The sequence below is a fragment of the Abramis brama genome, assembly GCF_963993115.1.
Source record: "Abramis brama genome assembly, chromosome: 23".
NCBI classification, from domain to species: Eukaryota; Metazoa; Chordata; class Actinopteri; order Cypriniformes; family Leuciscidae; genus Abramis; species Abramis brama.
This window is the reverse complement of record NC_139985.1, coordinates 12,832,071-12,856,722: the sequence shown is the minus strand read 5'-3', so window position 1 is coordinate 12,856,722 and position 24,652 is coordinate 12,832,071. Positions and strand designations below refer to the sequence as shown.

Sequence of the window (24,652 nt, the reverse complement as noted above, 5' to 3'; positions counted from 1 at the left end):
TACAATTTTCAGACACAATTTATCTTTTTCATACAACATCACCTGCGTCATAGCCTCCCCGGTGGGTGGGAGACCTGCATAAGCTTCCCCTCTTTCCCTCTGATCTTGTCTTTTTGCCCCGGGGTGGGTCCACCACCCATCCATTTCACCGGAACATTCCAGAACCACAAAGCCTTTATATATTTGAACTCGATATCATTTGATTTTCAATGTGAGGGTAGTTCATTGAAATCGGGGGGAGCAGACAGATGGAATAGAAATGAGATGATTGGAAAAGCACTGCTCTAAAATATATATTCATAACTTGTAGCGTTGAGAGCAGGCCAAGAAGCTTTACAAGATCACCAGACATTTTATTTTTGCTTGTGTTCATCTCAAGAGGGAAATGTAAAAAGTACAGATCAACGTATGTCTTGCGCTCATCAAACCCTCATATTGCAGCATATATACTGTATATATATATATTTTTTTTTTTTATGGAAAAAGATATATTTTTTAAAATAAATGAACACAAAAATAACATTCTTAAGTTATTATATAGTAGTTTCTTAAGTTATTAGGACATGTTGTTATAAACATTTACTAAAATATTAAAATAAAATAAACCACACAACTATCCATCATATACCTTAGTCCATGTGTATATATATATATATATATATATATATATATATATATATATATATGAAAAAAAATCTAAAATTTTAACAGTGCACTGCAGCAGCACATCCAGATTTCCAACATCTGCCCTCACACCATTGAGGAACTACTTCCAGATATCTTGTTTAACATCTGAAAGAGAGCAAAGAAGCAATGAGGAATGTTAAGTCAACCCTGAATGTTTAATTGTATTGTTGTAAAAAATAAATACTTTGGTTGTGCTTAACTTTAATATAGATTTAAGTTTTGATCCAACTTTTGTTCCATACCGTATTTAAAAAGGGAATGTTCAAGACTGTTGTGAGAAATCCAAAAGCCATTGGGAAGAATGACCTACAAACAATGCAGATTTGTGTTATTTGTCAGTTTAGGAGAGGAACGATCCAAGAATGATGCCAATTCAAGCAGACAAATAGCATGTATTTAGTAAAAATATAAAAGGTTTCAAAATGCGATTAGGCAAAATGCATCTTGGTTGGTTTAAAGTAAGAATATCTTAACCAAATGAGGCGCCTGTCCCGCATGGACAGGACATGATTCAACTGTTTACTCACTTAAATAAAAGCACAAAGCCATAGGTCTCCACTAGCATGCCAATACGAGGCCATCTTAGTAGAACTAAAGCCACGCCTCCTAGAAAGAAGGCGGAGCTTCTGAGCTTCTGTCTCTGGAAAAAGAAGTGGACTGTCCTCCTCAAGCCAATGATGAAGGCCAGACCAGACAGAAACAGAATCTGATACAAGAGAAGGAAAATGTTCGGAAAGTACACAAAACAAAGAAATAAACTTATGTGCACTATACCGATTTTTTTATGTCTTTGAAAGAAACATTTATGTACACCAAGGTTGCATTTATTACAATACAGTAAAAACTGTAAAATAATGAAATGTTATTACAATTTAAATAACTGTTGTCTATAAAAAAAATGTATACAGTCATTACTTCAGTATCACATGATCCTTAAGAAATCATTCTAATATGCTGACTTCTGATTTTCAATGTTAAAAAAAAATCGTGCTGCTCAATATTTTTGTTTGAAATATAGCTTTTATTAAATATAGGTTTATGTAACAATGTTAAAAATATTTACTCTGACTGATCAATTTAATGCATTCTTGCAGAATAAAGAAAAAACACCTAAACTTTAGAACGATATTGTATGTCATTTTCTGACACACTTACAAGTGATTGTAATTAATGAATTTGGGCCTTTCCATTACTTGGCTTATTACCATTAGCAAAAAAAGTTTCATATTTGGTAAAAGTGACATAAGGTTGGGCAGATCTCCAATTTTTTAGAACTACCCCTTTAAAAAACATTTCCCATGACCAAAGATCTAGCTTGTTGTGTCATATCTAAACAGCTCATTATAGCACTTACATTACCAAACGCCAACAGGACCGAGTCAAAGTACAGCAGTATTCCAAACAGCACAAAGAACATGCCGAATCCTGACAGACCCACACCGATTTCTAGAATCCAGTTAGAACAGATTGTTTAGCTATATTTTTAGTTAGTTAATCAAGCAATTATTACTGTAGTCATTTAAAAGGGATAACATATTCTCATTCTGTTTATCAATTTATAAAAGTCAGAATGAATATAGCCTACCAGTGTCTCTGTGTTCAGCAACTCATATAGCGTTTCATTTATATTCAGTGAAAGAAAGACACTCACTCTGAAACTCAGTGATTGTGATCATGGTTCCCCTCTGTTGTCTTTCTTGGCTCAGATGTCCCGGTTTAGGTTCCTTGGTTTTTACTGGTTTGAATGTTTCCCATAAATACTTGACTTTGAACCCTACCGTAGGGTGAACATTAACCAAACGTATTAGAATGATGATCACTTTATCTCCTTTACAATCTATCACAGTCCATTCACTCATTCATGTGTCAACTCAACCTCTGCCCTTATTTCCTTACCTCACATCCCAAATGTATTAATCTCTAATATGACCGCTAACGCTGCCAAAAGTACACCCTAACACCTTTCACAATTTGGTAATATCCCCTGTCCCCCAATCTAAATAATTGGAGTATGTAATGTGCTTTACTGGCATGACAAATAATTGTATATTCATAGCTGTGTTCAGAAGAAAATAGTGCAAAACAACATGTGTAAAAATAGTCATTTTATCAGAGACCCTTTTGGTAACTATAGTTTAGTTTAGTAAATTCTGGCATAGGCTTACTTGATTCTGACTTGTCAAGATCGGCATTTAAAGGTCAGATATTTTACTAATATTCCCCGTTGCATGTATGGAACCTTGTTTCTGCCACAGAATAAAAAATAAAAAAGGTAAATGTGACTATCTCACAAATATGACTGAGTTTACGTCTAACAATTCTTACAAAATATAAACTCTCTTAAAAGATATAAACTCGCAGTTTTTACTTTTTTCATATGTGGCGACGTCTACTCAGAATTCAATGCTCAATGACATTGTTTCTCCATTCATTTTCTCTATAGGAAAATTGATTTTGAACAATAACTTTAAACCTTTAAAGACAGGCCTATTAACGGCAGAATTCTTAAGTGAAAAACCCCATTAAAGCTGTTAAGTAGCTACACAGTTTTTTTTCCTATTTTCAAAAACTTTTTTGCTTCAAACCAAAGTTTGTAATGTGATTCACCTTGTAGCTGATTAGCTTAGTTCATGGCTTATAAATCTTTAACGAAGACTTTTTTTTTTTTAATCCCAGAATTGGAAAAATGAATGGAAAAAATAAAAGGGGGCGGGAACTGTTGCACTCGATCATTGCGCATTCCATTTAGTCACCGCCATCATGTTTTACACACTCATGAGCGTATATGATATATATAAAAAGTTTCATTTTACCAGCTTGGAAACAACACAATGATGAAAGTGAAAGTAAAACTCAATGAAAAATTGCACTTCATTCGAGATACGTTTTCTACACCAGTCGTGGGCAGGTCATAACACCGGAAGCGTTCACCATTCTAATGTGTTTTTAACTGTATAATATGAATTTTGACATCTCTATTCACTCAGAATTATCTCTTGTGGAAGTGTGAACAAATGCTCAAATGCATTTTGCTAACACTTTACAATAAAGTACCATTTGTTAACATGAATTAACAATGAGCTTTTTGAAACATTTATTAATGTCACATATTGAATTGTTCATTGTTTGTTCATGCTAGTTCACAGTGCGTTAACTAATGCTAACAAATAGAACTTTTGATTTTAAAAATGTATTTGTACATTTTTTAATTAACATTGACTAATATTAATAAATGCTATTGTTTATTGTTAACAAATGAAACCTTATTGTAAAGTGTTACCAGGATCTTGGTAGCAAAATATCTCCCTTAAATCTACACATGTACCTCTTTCTTCCTCTTTCCGTCCTGCCATTGACCTCTTTTTTTTTTTTTTATACCTCAACCATAACTCGTTCCCCTCCTGGCATCTATTGAAACAACCCCCAACAAGCTCTTTATTTTCCATTACACAAATCCCTTCTCAGTCAGTGCACTCGGTTTGTCCTATCCTCTGTTTAACAAATGCAACAAAGTGAACTGTCATTTAACCAACTGATCTTCACAACATATTACTTCAATGCCTTAATACTTTCCATTAGAGTGTGTATCATAAACATATTAACATACTGTTTGCTTTACAGCAGAATTTGAATTTGTCTCACATTTGATGATGTTTACATCGATTACTTACAACTACAAGTGGCGCAGGAATGATTGTGGTCATAAATATGATGGGATTTTTGCATTGGAAAGATGCATTGACTGTCGTCTGGCTCAACACTATGAGTTTCATTGTGGAGTATTCCATTTCCAACTGCCAAAACAAGAGTATGGCCCTGTGTCCACCAAAGCGTTTTTTCACGTGGCTGGCGTATTTTCCCAATTGTTTTCAATGGGAGTGCTATTTACCTCACAAGCTGAAGCAAAGAAATTCTGTTGTCTACCTCTAGAAAAATTTGCCTGTTTGCGAAAAATGAATGAAGAAAAGTGTCATGTTTAAAGGTTGTTCTGTGTTTAAGGTACAACAATTGATAGGGACAAATGAAGAGTTTTAACAAATGAAGGTTTTAAATACATTCGCTTTATTGCATGAGGGTACTTCTAAAGCAAGCACATGAAGTATTAATTTGTTTGATTTGCATAGCTCAAGCAGTCTCGTTTTTCTTTTTTTTTACTTAAAATAGCAGTAAATATGACATACAGTGTTTTGATTTAAAAATATTTACACAGAACAATGTGCTTATTTTGAATTAGATATTCCCACTTTATACGCTACATATTTTATCAAATATTAGACATATCTGCTTTGACTGTCCAACTGCGACTTTTGACCATTTTGTCCAATTACATACAAAATAACACTTAAACAAGGCCTTCAAAAGGATGCTGTAAAGTTTTGGTCAATAAATTAAAAATATATCAGCCTCAATTCCCCATAATACGTCAGATCAAAACTCTCTTTAATCATTTTATAAATGTAACCAATCAAACCCTTATTTATACATCATAGAAAAATAATGCAAAGCATTGTTCTTGTTTTTCTCTTTCTGAAAAATGATAAAAATAGATCTCTGTCTTCCCCTTCAGGGCTGTTTTTGCTTAAAAGTGATGGTGAGTAATCTGCTTCTCTGAAACTTGACTTTCATTTCCAGATCTCATACTGTGTTTTTAGCTTGATTCAGGGTTTTTTTTTTCTTTCTTTTTTTTTGGAATAAGAACAAAATAATATCCATGACTTTACCTGACGGGAGAAATTAAAATGACAATATTTTTCAAACAATTTTTCACAAAATATCTCATACACAAGCGAAGGCCAGTGTTTAGTCAAGAGTTAGACCTAAGACAGACTGATTTCATGTTTAAAAAAAAAAAAAAAGACAAGCAGAAAGCACAGTATGGGCTAACAACTTGCATGCCATTTCAGAGGTTTCGATATGGTGAAAGATCAAAGTACAAAACAGGAGATTTTTATTGTTTGGCAAATTGTTCTTTACTTTACGATACATTATAATCAAACTGCTTGATTACAGAGGTAATTACCAGTGATAGAAAAATAATCCAAAATATTGTTCCATTTAATTCCATGTCAATCTATATTTACACAAAAACTGTGCCACAGCAGAAAAAGAAAGCCAGATGAATCTCTAAATGGCACACTGATCCACAAATAAGGGCTTTGATATTCTGTTGGGGCAACAGGTTACATAATTTAAAGTCAGTACTGTATATACAGGCTGTAATGCAAGTTGCTGGCCCCGCATGAACACGCATCGTTTCAACAAGCAGACTTACAACTCTAAGGACACTTCCAATGTTTGGGCTTCTTTTCTCATTAATCTAACACACACGCTCACAAGTATTTAGGTACCATTATTTGGTAACAACTGTCCTAGCAGTAAAAGCACTATGATGAGTCCACATGGCTTTGATGCAAAGATTAGAGTAATAGTCATATCAATATATATGCTTTCTTTATAGATACACACGGTACTTAAAGGCCTGACAATGGTTTGAGAGACTGCAATGTTGACGGGACGAGGGTTCTCAAACCCTATAGTGAAACCGGAGAGGATTGTGGGAAAGAAGGAGGCCAGGAGGAGTCACAGTGAGTCTGGCCTAAAAACTGATGGAGGGGAAGTGCCCAATGCCAAGTCTTCTTGAATCAACAACATCCTTTGGATCAAAACAACAACGGATTCGTCCACGGTCTGCGATTGTTCCAAGTTCCGATCGAAGCTAGTGTTTTGAACACGAATAATTATCATACCAGCGGTTCCAAATCTCTCTCATGATGACTTGCTGATAAACTGAGCTTTGACAACTTTGCTGTAGTCCTTGGTCTGGTTTATACAACTTCCTCAAGCATGGCTATTTTCCTCTGGTCGCGCTCTTTCCTGTCACGAACGTGCTTGTGTCTGCAGAATCCACCCTGAGCAGCTGTAGCATGAATTTGCTGTGTGTACTCCAATCACTTAATGTGACCGAGAGCAGATATGAATCTGTAAACATCGTCCACTTCCTGGCTAGTTTGTAGCTTTTTGTAATATGACTGCCATCCTCCGAAACCAAGTCAAAACAGTTGATTAATTCAATTACGTAGCCTAGATCTGCTGTGGGTTACGCACTCTGAATACGGAGTGCGCGCAGATGTGGAGGCAGATGACCTCGTGAACAACCCTCAGACATCCAAACATACTGAAATATTTCTCTGCTTGGTATTGTGTAAGTAATCAAAAGAAATACAATGTTTGACGAAGGCAAAACATATGTTCTTGGTGTTCAGTGGGTTTTTTCCATCTTTTCTTTGTCTGCTGGACACTCAGAAGGGCTCACCGTCAAATTTGACAGCTGCAAGAGCTTGAGCTGGGAAAATGTGAGATGCGAGAGAGAAAAAGAGAAGAGGAGAATAAATGCATTGTCAGAAACCGTCATATTTCTTTAGTTCAAAGAACTTTGAACGTTTTTCAAACACAAAAATTATAGGCCAAAAACACACTCTGTGGAAGTATGTGAATGCATCTAGCACGGATAGTTCACCAAAAAAATGGAAATTCTGTCATCATTTACTCACTGGTCCAAACCTGTATGATTTAGGCTATGTTCACACTCTGTCAAAATCCGATTATTTGTCCATCCAATTGGAAACTGAAACAGTTTTCCAGAAATGCGATTTGAATAGGATTTCAAACCACATATAAATGTAGCTCGAAACGGATTTGTAAAAATCTCATTTCATCTGATTTTTGCCATTCACACTTGCTAAATCTGATCGAATTTCAATCGGATATGCACAAAAAAAATGGATTTGGAATGAGTCTGAATGAGGCTTTACTTTCTTCTGAAGAACACAAAAGTTGTATTGTATTTTTTCCATACAATAAAAGAGACTAAACCCCATTGGCTTTCATTGTATGGACAATTTTGTGTTACGCCGAAGAAAGTCAACGAGAATTTTCAGTTTTTGGTAAGAAAATACTTCGAAATCTATCAAAATGTATCAAACAACAATTTAAAATGCAACACAAGTATGTGCTGCCACTAGGGGAACATTAGTGTACAATTTTTTTTACAAAATTTCTACTCAATAAAACATTTTAGAGCTTGGCTTAACTAGAAAAATGTATAATGTATTGTATTCATTATAAAAAAAGCCCATGCAAGTTATAAGATTTTATTAATGTATATGAGGACAAAAAAAATGTTTAGGGTGGGAATTAAAATAAAGCAAAAAAAAAATATATATATATAAGATATTTCTTATTGTAATACTACTTTTGTCTTAAATCACCTTTAGTCATCTTGAAGTTGGGCTGCTAATACAGAAACCTCCCCGTGGTGCAGCCTGGGAAACGCTGACTGGTACAATCTGATAGTTTCTATCCGATATTACTACTGCCAGTAGGCCAATATCTGTATACCAACCCGAGCAATCTAACAGATGAACGATGCCGAAGCGCAACAGATACTCGCCCCCCTCGGGGCCTGCACTGTCAATCGCCTCAATTAATATTGAAGGTTTCTCCAGACGCAAGGCAGACATACTAGCAACAACGGTCAGATGCTTCGACATAGTGTGCATGCAGGAAACCCATATCGGCCCTGCACAACACCGACCAGCCATCCCTGGAATGAAGCTGGTGGCTGAGATCCGACACAGACAGTATGGGTCAGCTGTATTCAGCAGACCAAACCTTGCGATCGAAGAGGTCTGCACCCACATCACCAAAGGGCAAATGGAAACCATCACAGTTGCCCTCCCGAATGTCTCTGTCACATCAGTGTATAAACCCCCCCATAGCCCGTTCCTCCACCCTGAACTGCCAGATAGATGCAAAAGGAAATACCACATTAACATTGGGGACTTCAATGCTCATAGCACACTGTGGGGTTATGAAGTGAACAATCAAGATGGAGATGAAGTCGAAACCTGGCTTGAGTCGAAACACCTGACCCTGATCCATGACGCTAAACTGTCAAAATCTTTCCACAGCGCCAGATGGAAACGAGGATATAACCCAGATCTTGTTTGCGTGAGCAGTGAACTAACATCGAGAGTTGTGAAAGCTGTCTTGGATCCTATCCCCCACACGCAACACCGGCCAATCACCATAACCATCAAATCTGTCCTCCAAGCAACTACCGTCCCCTTCCGCAGAAGGTTTAATCTGCGGAGGGCAGACTGGCTGCCGTTCCAACAGGAGATTGAAAACTCCATCTCCAGCATTCCATCACACCCCAACAACTACAACATGTTCATAGACTTGTTGAAAAGGTCAGCCAGGCGACATATACCAAGAGGATGCCAGACCGAGTACATCTCCGGACTGTCAGAAACATCTAATGAGCTATTGAAAGCCTACCACGAGGCATATCATGAGGACCCCTTCTCCCCCACCGTCACAGAACTCGGAGAGACCCTGCTAAACAAAGTTGGGGAAGATCGAAGGCTAGCCTGGAAGGAGCTGTTAGAAAATACCAACATGACCAACAACAGCAGGAAGGCATGGGCCACAATCCGCCGCCTCGGCGAAGACCATACCACACCACCCACGCTCTCAACAGTCACAGCAAACGCAGTTGCAGCACAGCTGGTGGCAAACGGTCGCAGCCAAAACCGGCGCAGACCCACAGGAGAATACCGCCGGACAGCGGTACCGGACCACCCACAACCAGCCAGAGCACTTACCAAGCCATTCGATCCACAAGAACTGGAAGCTGCAATGAACATGCTGAAACCTGGGAAAGCAGCAGGAACCGACGACGTACTGACGGAAATGATACAGCACCTGGGACCTAAAGCAAAGACCTGGCTCCTAGAAATGTTGAACTCATGCATGGCAGAGAAAATAATCCCTCCGGCATGGAGAAAGGCCAAGATAGTCGCAATTGTCAAACCTGGAAAGGACCCATCATCCCCAAAGAGCTACAGACCAATTTCACTCCTCTGCATCACCTACAAGCTCTATGAGAGGCTATTACTCCAACGCCTTATGCCAGTTATAGACTCCAAGCTTACTAAAGATCAAGCTGGTTTCCGTCCTGGTCGCTCCTGTGCTGGGCAGCTATTGAACCTCACCCAACATATTGAGGATGGTTTTGAGTGTAAACTCATCACTGGAGCAGCTTTCATAGATCTTACTGCTGCCTACGATACAGTCCAGCACCGCACCATGATTAGGAAACTTTTTGACATGACTGGTGACCTCGACCTGTGCCAAATCATCAAAAGCCTCCTCAACAACAGGCGCTTCTTTGTCCAATTAAATGACAAGAAGAGCAAATGGAAAGCCCAAAAGAACGGCCTACCACAAGGCAGTGTACTGGCCCCACTCCTCTTCAACATCTACACTAATGACCAACCACTTCACTCACAATGCCGCCGCTTTATTTATGCGGATGATCTCTGCATCACCACCCAACAGGAGAACTTCCAGAAGATTGAGGCAGTCCTGGAAAATGCCCTTCAAGAGATGTCAACCTACTACAAAAACAACCACCTGAAACCGAACCCATCAAAAACTCAACTATGCAGCTTCCATCTCAAAAATCGAGATGCGAAAAAAGAACTGAGCATCCCATGGGATGGCCACAAACTCTCCAACCACCCTCACCCTGTGTACCTGGGAGTCACACTCGACAGGACACTCTCTTTCAAAACTCACCTCCAGAATACCAAAGCCAAGATCAACACTCGCAACAACATTCTGCGCAAACTGGTAAACTCAAAATGGGGTGCCGATCCATCAACCATCCGTGCAACTGCCCTAGCCCTGTGCTTCTCCACAGCCGAATACGCGTGCTCAAGCTGGAGCCGCTCCCACCATACCAAACTGATTGACATAGCCCTCAACGACACCTGCCGCATTATCACGGGATGTATAAAGACAACGCCAGTCCCGTGCCTCTATGCTCTAGCTGGCATTGCCCCCCCTTACATCAGACGATCCATCATTGCCCAAGACGAGCGGAGAACACAGGAGTTTGACACCAGGCACCCCCTGCACGGACACATTGCACCCCCACCCCGTTTGAAATCGAGAGCCAGTTTCCTGCTGACAGTCCCACTTCTCCAGACAACCAAAAAAATAGCGAGGACCAACATTTGGAAAGATGACTGGAACCAGCTAACTACACGAGCCCAGGATTGGATGGAGAGAGGAATCACCCCGACTGAATGTCTTGCCAGCGGGCACGACCTCCCATGGCTAACCTGGAAGACCCTCAACAGACTACGAGTGGAACAGGGGAGGTGCAAAGCACTTATGAAAACATGGAACCACCAGACAGATGACACATGTAGCTGTGGAGCAGTTCAGACAATGTCTCATCTACTGGAGTGTGAAAACGCCCCCCAGTGCAGCCCCCAGGACCTGGCTGAACCGACCCCATCAGCTGTGACCTGCGCCAGATATTGGCAGAACGACATCTGAAATTGCAACGGACTCGAAGAAGAATGGCACTTTTTGGTCTATTGAACTCTGAGGTTTGCTACCATCAGATAAATGCAAGTTAATCAAAGGGATTACACTTTTGCAATGCATCTAGTTAAACATTCGCATCTGCGTTCGCACACTTGTGTTGAGTATGTTTCTGGCCAAGCAGTTAATAAAATTTCGCAACCGCTGAAGCCAAAATATCAGCATCTGGTTTCCATGTGGTTACAGCAGGTAAAAATGTTCCTTAATGAACAGTTAATGAACCAAAGGAGAAATGTAGGGTTTGCAAAGTCCACTGTAGATCATATGATCAACATGGTCCAAATGTGCAATTTCAAACACAAGGCCTTTCAAAATTCTTGTCACATGTTTTTTATCATCACTGGCTAATGTCATGAGCTGATTGCAGCTTTTAGGTTTACTGTTAGTCTGTTTACTCTTGGTGTCAAAACTTGGAAAAAATGAAAAATATACAGAATGAAAGCCAGTCAACTCGATTGCAGGATGTGTTTGTGGAGGAGCCATAAATCCTTGAATAAATATGCAGTTAATTATTTTCTTTTAGAAAAATACCAAAACAGGGTGGTGTAAACACCCCAATATTCTGAGCGTTTATATTTCTAGCTCTACTGAAAGTAAAATAAAGCAAAGACAGTAATGACCCAGGAAGAGAGGTTGTGTAAGGAACTGGAAGTGAAAGGAAGGGGCGGGGTTTGTTGTGCAGTGGGCGGGACTCACCTTCACACACTCATGATGTGGGAGTAGTCAGCAGAAGGGGGATGGACCAGGCTGGTTGGGGAGGCAGGGGGACTGGGGACGCACTGGGCTGCAATGCAGTGGAATCATGGGGGGAAAATATCAAAAGGAATGTATGCCATGAAGCAACTGAAAAAGGATTTGTGGGACAGAGAGGTGATCATATACTGTCCTCTCATTGAGCCACAACACAGAAGGTAAAATGAATCCATGCTAATTGTATTTCTGACTTAAAACAACATGGAATAAAATGAAAGAAAGCTATGAAGGAACGTCCAATGCATGATCCTAAAATTAGCATGAATTTTTGCATTTTGGCTGCTTTTAAAAATCTTAATCTAGCAATTGAGATCAAAGGCATGTTAAATTGAATATAAATTATGTTTGTCCTCTCTGCCTTTGTCAATTCATATGTGTTCTGATGTTTAATGATTTAGTGACGGTAACAAACCTGAATATATTCATAGTCATTAAACTCTAGAGCAGTTTCCCAGTGAATCGAAATGGAGTTAGACAGTGTGCTTCAGTACAGAGGTCACACATCTAGATGTTATCTAAAAGCTTCATTAATATATTGCAAATGCAGATTGTGATAATAAAAATAAATCACATTATCATTTCCTTTTGCAAAATAACAAATCTAATAGTTCAAAAAATAGGTATAATTAAAGTGCAACCTCAGCACTGAAGTGTGGTGAAAGTGTGCATTGAGGACATTGAGGAGCATGTGACATTAGAAGGGCATGAGGGTCAGACAGTGATAAGACAGTAGGGGTCACAGTTCGCCAGGCTCCTCTGGGCGGCAGGCTTCCTCACCGGAGAGCAGCCGGCTACGGCGGGACGCCTCGGCGGCCAGCGCGCAGGAAATCTCGATGCGTTTCTCCTGCTCATGAAGCTGCTGCTCCGGGTTACTGGATCCCTCCACCGGCCCGTCCAAAACTGGCACCACATTTTGCAGGCTGGAGAAAAGACAGACCATCCATTAATATACAATAAAGAATATATATATATTTCCACAAATGTGATTAAAGTCTATTTTTTTAACGGTTTTACCTAAGAGGAAATACTATCATGATTTACTCAATGTTGTTCCAAACCCATTACCTTATATTTTCCAAAGAACACAAAAGTAAAATTTTTTGACTTTTATGGTTTTTGTATTTGAATTTTCACAGCTTGATCTCGTTTTTAAAAGTTTAACAGTCCCATTTTGTTCGGCAAGTGCTGCATATGGTTTATGGCATTATAACAAATGGGTTTGGACCAAACAGAACAAAAACAAAACGAAGGTTACTGGGTGTGCATTGGATGAGGACATGATGTGCATCATACTTTGATTTGGCAATCAGTGTCTTGATTCTTTCAACTTTCTTCTGTTTTTCCCGCTGCTCTTCTGGGCTGAGCGGTGTGCTGGGCTCGATGTCCAAGTATCGCTCAGGGATCAGGACTTTATCTGGCATTGACAACTGGAGAAACAATGACACAAAAGTCCTTGCATATCCTTCACATCAGCCAGTATAAAACAAATGTAAAATTGCTGGATGATGTCAGTGCTGCCATGTGTCTTCTAGTCTAACCTCTTTGTTGAGATCCAGGTCATAGTGCTCGGGCTCCACGTGTCGTCGCAGACGAGCAATTTCTTGCCTGGGTGACTCCACACCACCTCCCCTCACGGCCGCCTCGAGATCCTTAATATCCACCTCATCAGCTGTTACTCTCCTCCGCACCTGGATAGCAGGAACAACAAGTGGCTCAATGCTTGGCATGACTTAAAGTACACTGCAAAAAAATCGATTGTTTTCATATCTTGAATTACTTTTATTTGTCTTACACCAGTGGCAAATCATTTCATGTTTTAAGCATATACTTTATGGAACCCTATTAATGTATTAATTATTATTAGATACATAATATATCAATTTACTTAATTTACTACACTCTTAAAAATAAAGGTTCTTTATTTGGCATCTATGGTTCCATGAAGAGCCTTCAACATCCATGGAAACTTTCCATTGCACAAAAGGTTCTAAGCGCAAGTAGTTTCTTTAGATTTTTTACCCTTAAATGCATACCTTGGGTCTTTAGTGACCCAGGACGTCATTTACTACCCTCATCCTCATTCATTTTTTAAAGTTAGACATCAATCTTCTAAGTATTCCTCAATCAATTCATTATAAACAATATAACAAGAATTAAACAATTAAGAATTAAAAAAATATAAAAGAATGCCTGTTTTCCCACAAGGTGGCAATGTCTGTGATGTTTCACTCATAGTTACCGCAGGCAGAAAACAATAGAATACACAAGTATGAAATACTGAAATGGCTCAGCAATTTACTGCAGAGAAAGTACTGAACGCAATGAAATACTAGTGTCACTGTCACTTAATGCTAGATCTGGTAAAGTAGCTGACAGCTATCAAAATATTGATTTTGAAGATGTTGAAAATGATAGTTTTGAGAATATGTTTGAGATGGTGAGGAAATGAGCTCTGACAAGGCCAGTGATGATGGTATAAAACATCTTCTCAAACTAAACCCTTCAAAGCTTCAAAAGGTATCAAAGTGTACTTTATTTTATTCTTCTGTAATTGTTACTCTAATATCAGAAGTATAATAATATAATAATCAAATATATAATATATATTATCACGACAGGAAGAGATCCATCCTTGTTAGATATAGATCCACATTGCTAAAGACCCGAATATGCAATAATGATTGGCCAAACAATCATGCATTTAAAGGTTAAAATGTTCTTCACACTAAGAGAAAAAAATGGTTCTTTTAACAACTGTTTACTGAAAGGTTCTTTGGGGAACCAAAAATGGTATGCCACTGCTACTTTTGGAAACTTTATTTTGAAGTATATAGTATTGTTGTGAAGTGCCTAAATTATCAAAATTCAATAAGTAATAAATCTGACCCTTATAAAAAGTGGGAGTAAGAATTCAACTCAAAAGCATGGTAATAAGATGCACTGGTAACCAGCTAGCCTTGCATAAACTCATGATATGTTTAAGAGTATGACGCTAACCACTCTATAATTAGTTGAGTTGCTGGAGAGGTTGAGGCTACGCCTCTTGTCTCTGACGGAGCTGCTCTGGTTTCTTCGTATCCTCTCGTTCTGTTCCTCCACGCTCATTTTCGACTTCACTTCTGCTGGGAACACCGCACTCTTTGGCCTCTCCTGGGACACACATCAAACACCATTACAGGCTGTATTATAAAATACTACTTATAATGCCACATAGTCCTATTCATACTGAATCTAAACATATAATTTGGATCTGTAACCAATTTATGTTGATAAATTGGACCTACTATATTTTATAGTTCATTATACTTTACCATAAAATGTATATCTATTGTTGAATAACCTTTACATTTAACAAACAATTTACGGATTTAACCTACCCTGGAAATGTGGCCGTTGGACACCTTCCCATTTCTCCGTTGGACGGCATCAGAGTTGTTTTTTTCTTCTGAAGGCGACTTGGTCCTAGGTGGAACAATTCCAACTGCGAGGAAAAAGTCAGTTATACACTATATTTTAGCCAGGCGCCATTGTAAGGCAATACAATTTTGTTGGTTCCTATGTTTATCAGTTGGCCATTCTATAAGCATTTTAGAATTCATCCTAGAATTTGGGGATTTTAGAATTTAGCTTTGTAATACAAGATTTTAGATTAGTAATTTGTATATTTTAAATATTGGTCTATTTTTTTTTAATTATTTAGTACTGATGTTTCATTGTAATAGCAAAATAATTCAACTGTTTTAGGAAACTGTAAAAATGCTAATAATAATAATATTCCAGATTTATCCCCAACTTCACATGCTCAAGAAAGGTCAAGATTAAAAATGACAGCCATTATTCTTACCTTTATTCTGGTTGGATAGCCGGTCTTGCTCTGTCTCAAAGTCGCCGGCCTTTTCTCCCTGTGAGTTGTAGTTGTGCTGAAACAGAACATAGCAAATATAAACCCTGATAAAAAAAATATCCTAAAGGAATATACAGGATTGCTAATGGAATTTCTGTCATAATTGAAACCAGCCACCCCAAAGGATCCTGACAGGATTAAAAAATAAATAAATAATAATCCTCTTAGAATCAAACTGAGAATCTAGTTGTTAAATCTTATTTGATTCTAAGTAGATGCTTAATCTGATCCATTTACCTACATTTATCAACTAGGGAACCATTTCCCACAAAACCACCCGCCATTTAGCACAGCTTTTAGCAATGCATTAACAGTTTTCTTAGCATAGATGAAAAAAGTATGAAAGAAAAAAAAAAACAGTCAGCATGGTGCACAGTGGGGGCTTCTACAGGTTGCTCAGTAGCGTGATGAATAGCATCCTGTAAATGCATGAAGCTGTTTGGGCGAATATGACTATACGTAAAAGCAATGAAAGCATTTCTACAAACCACAGCACTGATAAACGCAACACTAGCACTGACACAAGCAAGCACAAATTAAAATGGGTACTAAGGACAAAAATGGTGCAACTACACAAGTCTGTAAATGAGGGAACTTGAGCTGTCTGCCAGCACACACACACACACACATTAGAGGGAAAATGGAACTGTTAAGGAAGACAAGCTACTCTATCTGATTCATTTATTCCAGTATTTTCTATATCTTACAACAGATGTTATATTGTGATGGCGTTTGGTTTGAGATGAAGTGATAAACAACAAAATGATAAAATATGTAAAAGCAAACAGAGATGATATAAAGTTAAATAGTACAGCAGAAGGAAAGGGAAGTTATCAAGTTAATGAGTGAGCGTGAAAAGGAGATGTTGTTGAGGTTGCAATAATGACGATGGAAATGGACACAGTGGAAGTATGATTCCTTGTTCTCGTAGTGCGGCCACCTTCCTGAGGTACCTTTCTGCTGCGGAATTCTTCCTCGTTCTTGTAGCCTTCGTGCTGGATGCCTGAATGGGGGCCCATACTGCGCAGCCAGGCATTGCTGTCTAAGGGGAGGGGAGGGACAGAGGGGGGAAAGGACTGGGAGGACTCCAGGGGCTGGTAAGATTTTGGAAGTGGAGGTCTCGGAGGACCAACCTCCTGTAGTGGAAAGGCAGGAGAAAACAAACAAACAAACAAAAAACAAGGAAGGTTTACGGAGAGAAAAGGTATAAAGCAGAAGGGAAAGAAAGGCAGGGAGGAGGAGAGAAGAGAAGGAATGGAGAGAGAGACCACTGCATCAAGAGCGACTAAGCCAGGTGGAGGGCGGAGAGAATCATGGGAAGCATATTGGCATGGATCCCTCACCACAAACGCTAAGCAACACTGACCTGCACACGACCCACACATGTACTTTGCATTTTGATAAATCACTGCTAGCAAAGGCAACTTGAGTGAGTTTAAATGGCTAAGGCCATTTGTTTTAACATGGAAATCCTTTGTGACCTAAAATTTTGAAAAAGTCTGAAAATGTGCAGTTCAGTCAGGGGCTGATTTTTCTGAATAAATGGTATGTGCTAAAAGCCAGAAAAGGCATAAAACTCTGGGTATATTTTGGTAACGTATCACTATAGGAGTGGGGCGCCTATGAATACTAGCAAACACGCACAACCAAACGTTTAAGAGTGACTACAGCTAAGTAACAACAAAAAACAGAATCGTACAGCCAGAAAACAGGTATTAGACACAGAAATAGTTTTTGAATCCCATTTCAGGCCATTTAATCATTATTCAATTACATTAATTCAATTCCTGATTAAGCTCATTGTGCTTTATCTTATGCTAACAAGCTAATAGAGTGCAACAGTGCCCGTCCACATTTTCAGCAGCCTTGGATTAGGAGTTATAAGCCATAGATCAAACCAACCAGCTATGTCAAAGGTACAAGACTGTTTATTTAACATCAATCCCATAAAGCATTGGGAATTACACAACTGAATTAAAAACAATGGAGATTGTTTTAGTTTTTCACTAGGAATTCTGCTATTGAGCATGATTTTTTTAAAATACATTGAAATAATGCAGGCTGATGGCTTCAACAAAAACATATACCATTGATTTACAAACTTCCCTATGGACAAAATAAATGGGATTTTTATTTCCGTAACCCCACTGTTGCACTCTATTATGGAATCTTTTCAAAATAAATGTCTTTTGAAATTATTACCACAACTCCATGGCATTGGACTATGGTTAGGGGTTTTCTTTAAATGAGCAAAAATAAACAAAAATAGCAAATCCTTTGAATGTAAAAGCTAAGTCCTATGATCAGCCTTGATTTAATTAGGGGAAACAGAATAATTGAATATCCCCTTCTTCGTTTAAATGAAATGTTTTGTTACTAGAGAATATGCTATTGTATTGTTTTCTGTACACTGTAATGTCTTTCATTGAAGAATAACGGTGTGTGAAATACCTCTGTGGCCAGCTGTTTAGTGGGAGAGGCGTGAGAGCCTGGGACAGGGGAGAAGGGGCTGAGAGGACTCGTCAGACTCACTGAACTCAAGGGACTTGCAGGACTGTTTGTGCTGAAGGAGCCGGATGCTCCACTGGCTGCTGGAGACAGAGACAGATAATAGAGTTAAGGACGTCAAAACTAACCTAATATTCTTCCCTGTAATGTGCTCCACTTTGCTGCTGTTGTATTCCAATAAAACATAATCAAATCATAAAACTAATGATGTTTTTCTCTGTTTCCTAATTACTATGCACAAAAGGTATAAAAACGCCGCAGGATAAAAATAAAATAAATAAATAAATAAATACAATTATTGTATTGAGAATTTGCTTTAAAGTCATCATGAAATGGAAGTAGCAATAGTTTTTTCTTCTCTTTTGTGACGTTTATCCGAGTGAAACGGATTCTCGAACAAGAAAAAAATGTAGGACGAGACTAGATTTTGCTCCACCAGGAATTGATTGAATCGTTACAGGTTGTCTCAGGCAGTTTTGTGGGTCACGCATTAAAAGTAACGTGAGATAAGTAATTAGATTACTTTTCCAAGTAACTAGTAAAGTAACGCATTACTTACTCAAATAAGTAACGCAAGTTACTTTGTTTTCCCATTTATTGACTGACATCTCTCTTGTCCCCATGTTGAGAGAAATTGGGAATAAAGGTGTAGAGGTGTTGTGTGCACTGTGTAAACATGATGGTTATTGTAGTTCTAGACTAAATGTGAACAAGCATTTACTCATCTCACTTGCACAAAAACTGAAGTGAGATGCACAAAGATTTTTTTATCTCACTTTATTACCCAATGTCTTTGCTGCTGACCTTCAATGATCCCATTGAACCATACTAATAAGCAAAAAATACTTTAGATAAAAAATGGAGGGCAGGGACTTGGTTCTTATCCATTGATTGTTGATTGGAAGGAGGAAGATCTGAATGTGAATTTTCAGATCATTTTAAGAAAGGTTTGGGGTTTAAACTGACTAAATGATTGGAGAAGTCTGGCGTACTCACCGGAGAGAAGTCTGACATTTCACCGGAAAATCCAGTTATGAAATTTTGATTAAATTACAAGCCAGTTGGAACAAAATGAAACGCATTTAGAAAAAAAACATAAGGGTGAATTTTCATCTCATGTTGACTTTAATATTCTTCTTCTTTCCGACCAATTTTTTGCTGTTATTAATGTTGCTGAGTTTATGTGTGATATAGATCATCTGACCTCTGTGTTTGGCCGTGTCCGTTCCACGAGACGGGTTGTTTTTGTGCAGCCCCTCCAAGACGTCCTGAACCCTCCAGAACTCTTTCTGAATGTGCCTGTGTACCAGCTCACTCTGGGAGGAGAAGAGATTCTGTTAGACAAGCTATTCATTGAAACAGAAAAGACACATTATTCACATTTTATTCACATTATTAATTAATAAGAATCACAAGCCATTCAATTATTGATTGCACAATTAATTTCCATTTAAATAAATGTGAGCAGTCCTTGCATTTGCATTACTAGCAAATAAATAGGTAATTGCTATGGATCTTAATTTAGTATACTAATTAATTCTGTATCATCAAGGTCACATTTTTTACTATGATAATGCCCACATCACACCACCCATAATGGATAAAGGTAAATCAATCATGTGAAAATGATCATGATGGATAATTGCATGTGCCTGTGAATAAATGATCTGTCTAAATGAAAAGACGGCAGAAGTCATTAAGGGTTTGTAGTATAGGAGTTCAAGGTTTCCAAGTAAGTAATGATGATGTTGAAAACATGAGCGCCGCTGATGATGATGACAAACATGGAAATCAATATACCTGCCCTCCAGCGTTCAGCTGCTCCCAAAGGTCACCGTGGATGCTGTTCACATCATCCTCTAGTGCCTCGAACTCCATTCGGGTGGTGGTCAGGGCCTGTAAAGACACATGCAAAGAATATTTAAAAATATCTATTTTCAAAATCATACAATTTAACATTTATTTAATCAACAACACTAGCTTTGATAATGTGCTAATGTGTTTTCATAAAACTGTTAAATTGTCTGTTTTCTTACACTGGAGGCCTGAGACAGCTCTCCTCTGATGTTTATCAGCTTGTTTTGTAGACTCTCCTTCTTCATCTGAAGTTTCTCCATGGCCAGCGGCTGGTTCCTGTACAGCTCCATCTCCTGATGTGTGGCCACCAGCACCCCCTCTAGACTATCCTGGAGATTGCAGAAGACATTCAAGTAATGTTTGGTTTAGTATTTTTACATTTTATGGTTTAAGTATATCATTTAATCAGAAATTACCTTTTCCATTCGCAAACGATGAACTACAGTCTCCTGCTCTTTCAAAAGACGATTCTGCTCACACAGGCGGCCCAGTAGTTTCTGTACAGAGACAAAATGAAAGTTCATGGGTCTGTTATGCGAATGACAATGATTTATATGTATGAGTTATATGTATGACAATGAGTTATAAATGCATGCACCAAAAATTATGTCTTTGATCATACAAATTGACTTACACTGGTTTCAATCTCATTAATCTTCAGTGTTGGATGTAGGTCACCGTACACATCATGAAATGGAGGCATCTATAACCAGATAAAATAAAATAAAATGGAAATATTAGTGAAAATGATTTTAATGATTTTTAATGTTTTTAAAATAAGTAACTTCTGTTCACCAAGGCTGTTCACCATTTATCTGATTTAAAAAATAAATAAAAAAACGTAATATTGTGAAATATTATTACAATTCGAAACAGCTTCTATGTGAATATATAGTAAGGTGAAATTTATTCCTGAATGAATTTTCAGCGTCTTCAGTGTCACATGATTCTTCAGAAATCATTCTAATATGATGATTTGATACTCAAGAAACATTTCTCATTTTTATCTCATTATTGTTGAAAACAATTATTTACATTTTTATTTCAGGATTCTTTGATGAACAGAAAGTTCAAAAGAACAGCATTTATCTGAAATATAACAATAAACACAAGTTTGAAAATAAGTTCAAAAGTTTGGGGTCAGTAAGAATTTTTATTTAATTTTTTGGGGGAAATAAATAAAATTAATTAATTGATTAATTAAATTGATCAAAAGTTACAGTAAAGACATTTATAATGTCACAAAAGATTATATTTCAAATGAATGCTGTTCTTTTGAGCTTTCTATTCATCAAAGAATCCTGAAAATTGTACACAACTGTTTTCAACATTGATAATAATAATAAATGTTTTCTGAGCATCAGATCATCATATTAGAATGATTTCTGAAGAATCATGTGACACTGAAGACTGGAGTAATGATGCAGAAAATTCAGCTTTGCCATCACAGGAATAAATTACACTTTACTATATATTCACATAGAAAAAAAGCTGTTTGTAATAATAATAATAATAATAAATTGTAATAATATTTCACAATCTTACTGTTTTTTGTATTGTTAATCAAATACATGCTGTCTTGGTGAGCAGAAGAGACTTCCTTTAAAAACATTAAAAATCTTACCGATCCAAAACTTTTGACTAGTAGTGTGTGTAAATAAATAAATAAATATATATAAAGAGCATAATATTATTAATATTAATAATCGTTTTAAGTAAATAACTTTTTAAATAAATAAATAGATACATTATTTATTAGCCATTGCAACGTGCTGTTTGCATTATTCAGCAACAAAAACCATCCCAAATGCTGTGTCAATGATAAGCCCCACTGTGTGAAGGCTATATACTGAACAATGGCTTTCTTGCTGGATGATGTGAATGGGTAAGACACATACACAGAGGACAACAGCAAGACGACACGATACACAATGACTACACAATGGAGGGTGTGATATAGGGCAAACAAGCACTGGAAATGGTGGGATTCTGGCACATAAATAAAGCAAAAAGGCTGAAAACCAATCGAAAACCAAAGACAAACTGAAGATTGTGGCTTAACTTGTATCACTGAACTTGAAAACTATCACTTAAACCTAAAGCACTATCAAAACATCCAACATGCCACATCGACCAGGAAGCACAGAGAGAGGCAGGCTCCATTACAGCCTCAGAACAGCCTCGTTTGAGCCTAACTTTGCCGGAAAGAGACTGAAATGAGGTTTGGTGGTGCAGGAATACCAGGTAGATCAGCAGCCTGCCTCTCTAGAGGACTCTCGACTCTCTTACTTGTGAGAATAGCTTTGTTCGAGGAGAGGAACGCTCAACCATTCTGGTGACCATGCCGATTAGGTGATCACCATCTGTCATCTAGGGCAGAACAAACCATCATTCATCTGGCTATACACCTGACTTTGAATATGGCCGACTTCGATGGAACCTAACTTATACTTCACAGCAGGTAGAAGAGAGACCGGGGCTAGTTGTCACATTATTTGTACTCCAGTGAATATTTCTCAAGTTGGATTTTTTTTTTCTATCAAGTCCTTTTCTATATTAGGTACACTACCATTCAAATGTTTTTACACTACATTTTAGGTCGGTAGGATTTTTTAAAAATGTTTTTGAAAGAAGTCTCACTAGGGCTGCATTCATTTGATTAAAAATAGAGTAAAGATTTGGGAATGTTCTTTAGTTCCACGACTACATCTTCTTGGATGGTAACCAGTGGTAACCAACCAACCATTTATCGAAGAAACATTTAAGAAACATTTCACAGTAGGTGTGACAATGTGCCTCAATGAAAATGTGGCATCCTTCCCCAACCTTGCATTAAAAATAATAATTTCCAGAACTGACAAAAAAATAACAATTAAAAAACACTGCTAGAGTAAACACATATTTGTATAGTTGAACTCTTGACTCGAAACCTTACAACCTTGTTACAGCTTTCCCATGTGAAAACTATGAAGGAGCTATATATAGCAGTTGCTGCTGTGAACGTCACATGCAACCGTAATGAAATTAGAAAACACTTTCAGATCAGTGTGAGAACTAACACAGAGGGGAGAAAGGGAGGAGAAGACAGTGAGAGCGGAAGGTGGTGCTTTACAAAATGTTTGAAAGGACCATGACTACATTTATGTTATCTTGAAGTGGGCATCCAAACATCAGTCAGTCTGTTCTTTATCAGAACACCTTCTTAATGTGAATCCAACAATCAAAAGCTCTGTTTATGTCTAGGTTTGAATACCAGATTTCTAATGTGGTCAAAATGTTTGTGGTAAAAAAAAGTCGACATGAAATGGAAGTTGTGATAGTCTTTTCTTCTCAATTGTGACGAATATCAGAGAGAAACGGCTTTTCGAAAAAAATTTTAAAAAAAGTAGGGCGGGACTTGATTTTGTCCATCGAGAATTGATTGGATTGTTGCAGTTTGCTATTGCTGTGATGTCATGTGAGTGACAGGTTGACCCGCCCTCACGACAGTAAATAGGTCGTCAGAGAAGAGATGTTGTTTGAAAGAGGGAGGGAAAGCTATTTTGACTAAAGATTATGAGGGCACATGAATAAAAAAGAAAAGAAGATGTGCACATATAATTTATAATAAATACAGCAATATTTCATAAATTTTTTTTGCCAAGGTGGGTAGCTCTAGCTCGCTCGGTTTTGGAACAGAGCATGTGCTGTCAGCATTGAAACTAAGTTGTGTTTTTTGGATCAAGCCTACCTGCTGATCTAGGTACTCCAGGTTCCTCTGAAGCTGCACGTCTAAAATGTCCTCCTGATGTGTATTAAACCCAGCAGCAGCAGCATACAGCACGCAAAAGCATCAGATGGAGAGATGGAGACCGAGACACAGGAGAGGACACACACATGCTGATCACGGCATTGCTAATCACAGCACAGCGTGGTGCATCACGCTCATACTCATAATAACAGACAAGTACATGCCCTCAATTACAAGCTATTGCACATACAAATGATCAGTCACATGATCACATGATTTGCTGATTCTCAATTGACAAGGCTGTAATTGGCTTGCACCATGCTAAATACATTCACAAATGCTTAAAAGGTGTTGACTTACCATTTTACTGTGGAGAGATGCTGGGGATGCTGGGTAGTTATAGTGGTACATTCCTTGGCTGTAAGAGCGACGATCTCCAGGGAAATCGTACTAAAATAAGAAATAAGAATTAAATATGGCAATTTAGTGTATGCTGTGTATACATTTAATATACACTATTTTTGCATTCAACAAGGATGCATTAAATTGATCAAAAGTGACCGTCATTTTTTTTTAAATGCTACAAAAGATTCCTGAAAAACTGCAACACATTAATGAATATTAAGCAGCACAGCTGTTTTCAACATTTATGATTTCTGAAGGATCATGTGACACTGAAACAGATTTTTTGGATAATATGTTATCTTAAATAATATATTTTGTAGTGCAAGTGGGCAGTTCTGCAATAAGGCAAT

At 37.8% G+C, this 24,652-nt stretch overlaps 2 protein-coding genes across 38 annotated transcripts in view; both read right to left on the bottom strand.

The window, feature by feature from the left end:
• Positions 1–656: 656 nt before the first annotated feature.
• Positions 657–2,496, bottom strand: golt1a (golgi transport 1A). Its single transcript, XM_084100425.1, has 5 exons — positions 2,339–2,496; positions 2,042–2,133; positions 1,215–1,393; positions 930–993; positions 657–792 (listed from the first exon to the last, which is right to left on the bottom strand). The coding sequence occupies exons 1-5, from the start codon at positions 2,361–2,363 to the stop codon at positions 751–753; spliced, it is 402 nt and encodes a 133-aa protein (XP_083956551.1). The 5' UTR covers positions 2,364–2,496; the 3' UTR covers positions 657–750.
• A 2,232-nt stretch (positions 2,497–4,728) lies between these two features.
• plekha6 (pleckstrin homology domain containing, family A member 6) overlaps positions 4,729–24,652 on the bottom strand; it is a 77,057-nt gene continuing 57,133 nt past the window's right edge. For 11 of the 37 annotated variants that reach the window (XM_084100395.1, XM_084100390.1, XM_084100385.1 and 8 more), the window contains 17 exons: positions 24,258–24,347; positions 23,898–23,951; positions 20,802–20,870; positions 20,584–20,664; positions 20,347–20,496; positions 20,111–20,206; positions 19,515–19,626; positions 18,254–18,393; positions 16,756–16,938; positions 15,743–15,818; positions 15,276–15,379; positions 14,896–15,048; positions 13,437–13,586; positions 13,192–13,325; positions 12,676–12,818; positions 11,842–11,929; positions 4,729–7,030 (listed from right to left, as the gene is read on the bottom strand). In XM_084100395.1, the coding sequence (XP_083956521.1) occupies positions 11,844–11,929; positions 12,676–12,818; positions 13,192–13,325; positions 13,437–13,586; positions 14,896–15,048; positions 15,276–15,379; positions 15,743–15,818; positions 16,756–16,938; positions 18,254–18,393; positions 19,515–19,626; positions 20,111–20,206; positions 20,347–20,496; positions 20,584–20,664; positions 20,802–20,870; positions 23,898–23,951; positions 24,258–24,347 (1,821 nt within the window). In that variant the 3' untranslated portion in view covers positions 4,729–7,030; positions 11,842–11,843. The remainder of the gene's footprint in view (positions 7,031–11,841; positions 11,930–12,675; positions 12,819–13,191; positions 13,326–13,436; positions 13,587–14,895; positions 15,049–15,275; positions 15,380–15,742; positions 15,819–16,755; positions 16,939–18,253; positions 18,394–19,514; positions 19,627–20,110; positions 20,207–20,346; positions 20,497–20,583; positions 20,665–20,801; positions 20,871–23,897; positions 23,952–24,257; positions 24,348–24,652) is intronic. The other 26 variants (XM_084100391.1, XM_084100397.1, XM_084100396.1 and 23 more) reach the window with 6 other exon arrangements.

Excerpts from the sequence above, each read along its gene's own strand:
- golt1a (XM_084100425.1), bottom strand. The coding sequence starts at position 2,363 with ATGATCACAATCACTGAGTTTCAGA. Across the intron at positions 2,134-2,338 it reads CACAATCACTGAGTTTCAGA|AAATCGGTGTGGGTCTGTCA; the intron begins GTGAGTGTCTTT and ends ACTGGATTCTAG. Across the intron at positions 1,394-2,041 it reads TCCTGTTGGCGTTTGGTAAT|ATTCTGTTTCTGTCTGGTCT; the intron begins GTAAGTGCTATA and ends CTCTTGTATCAG.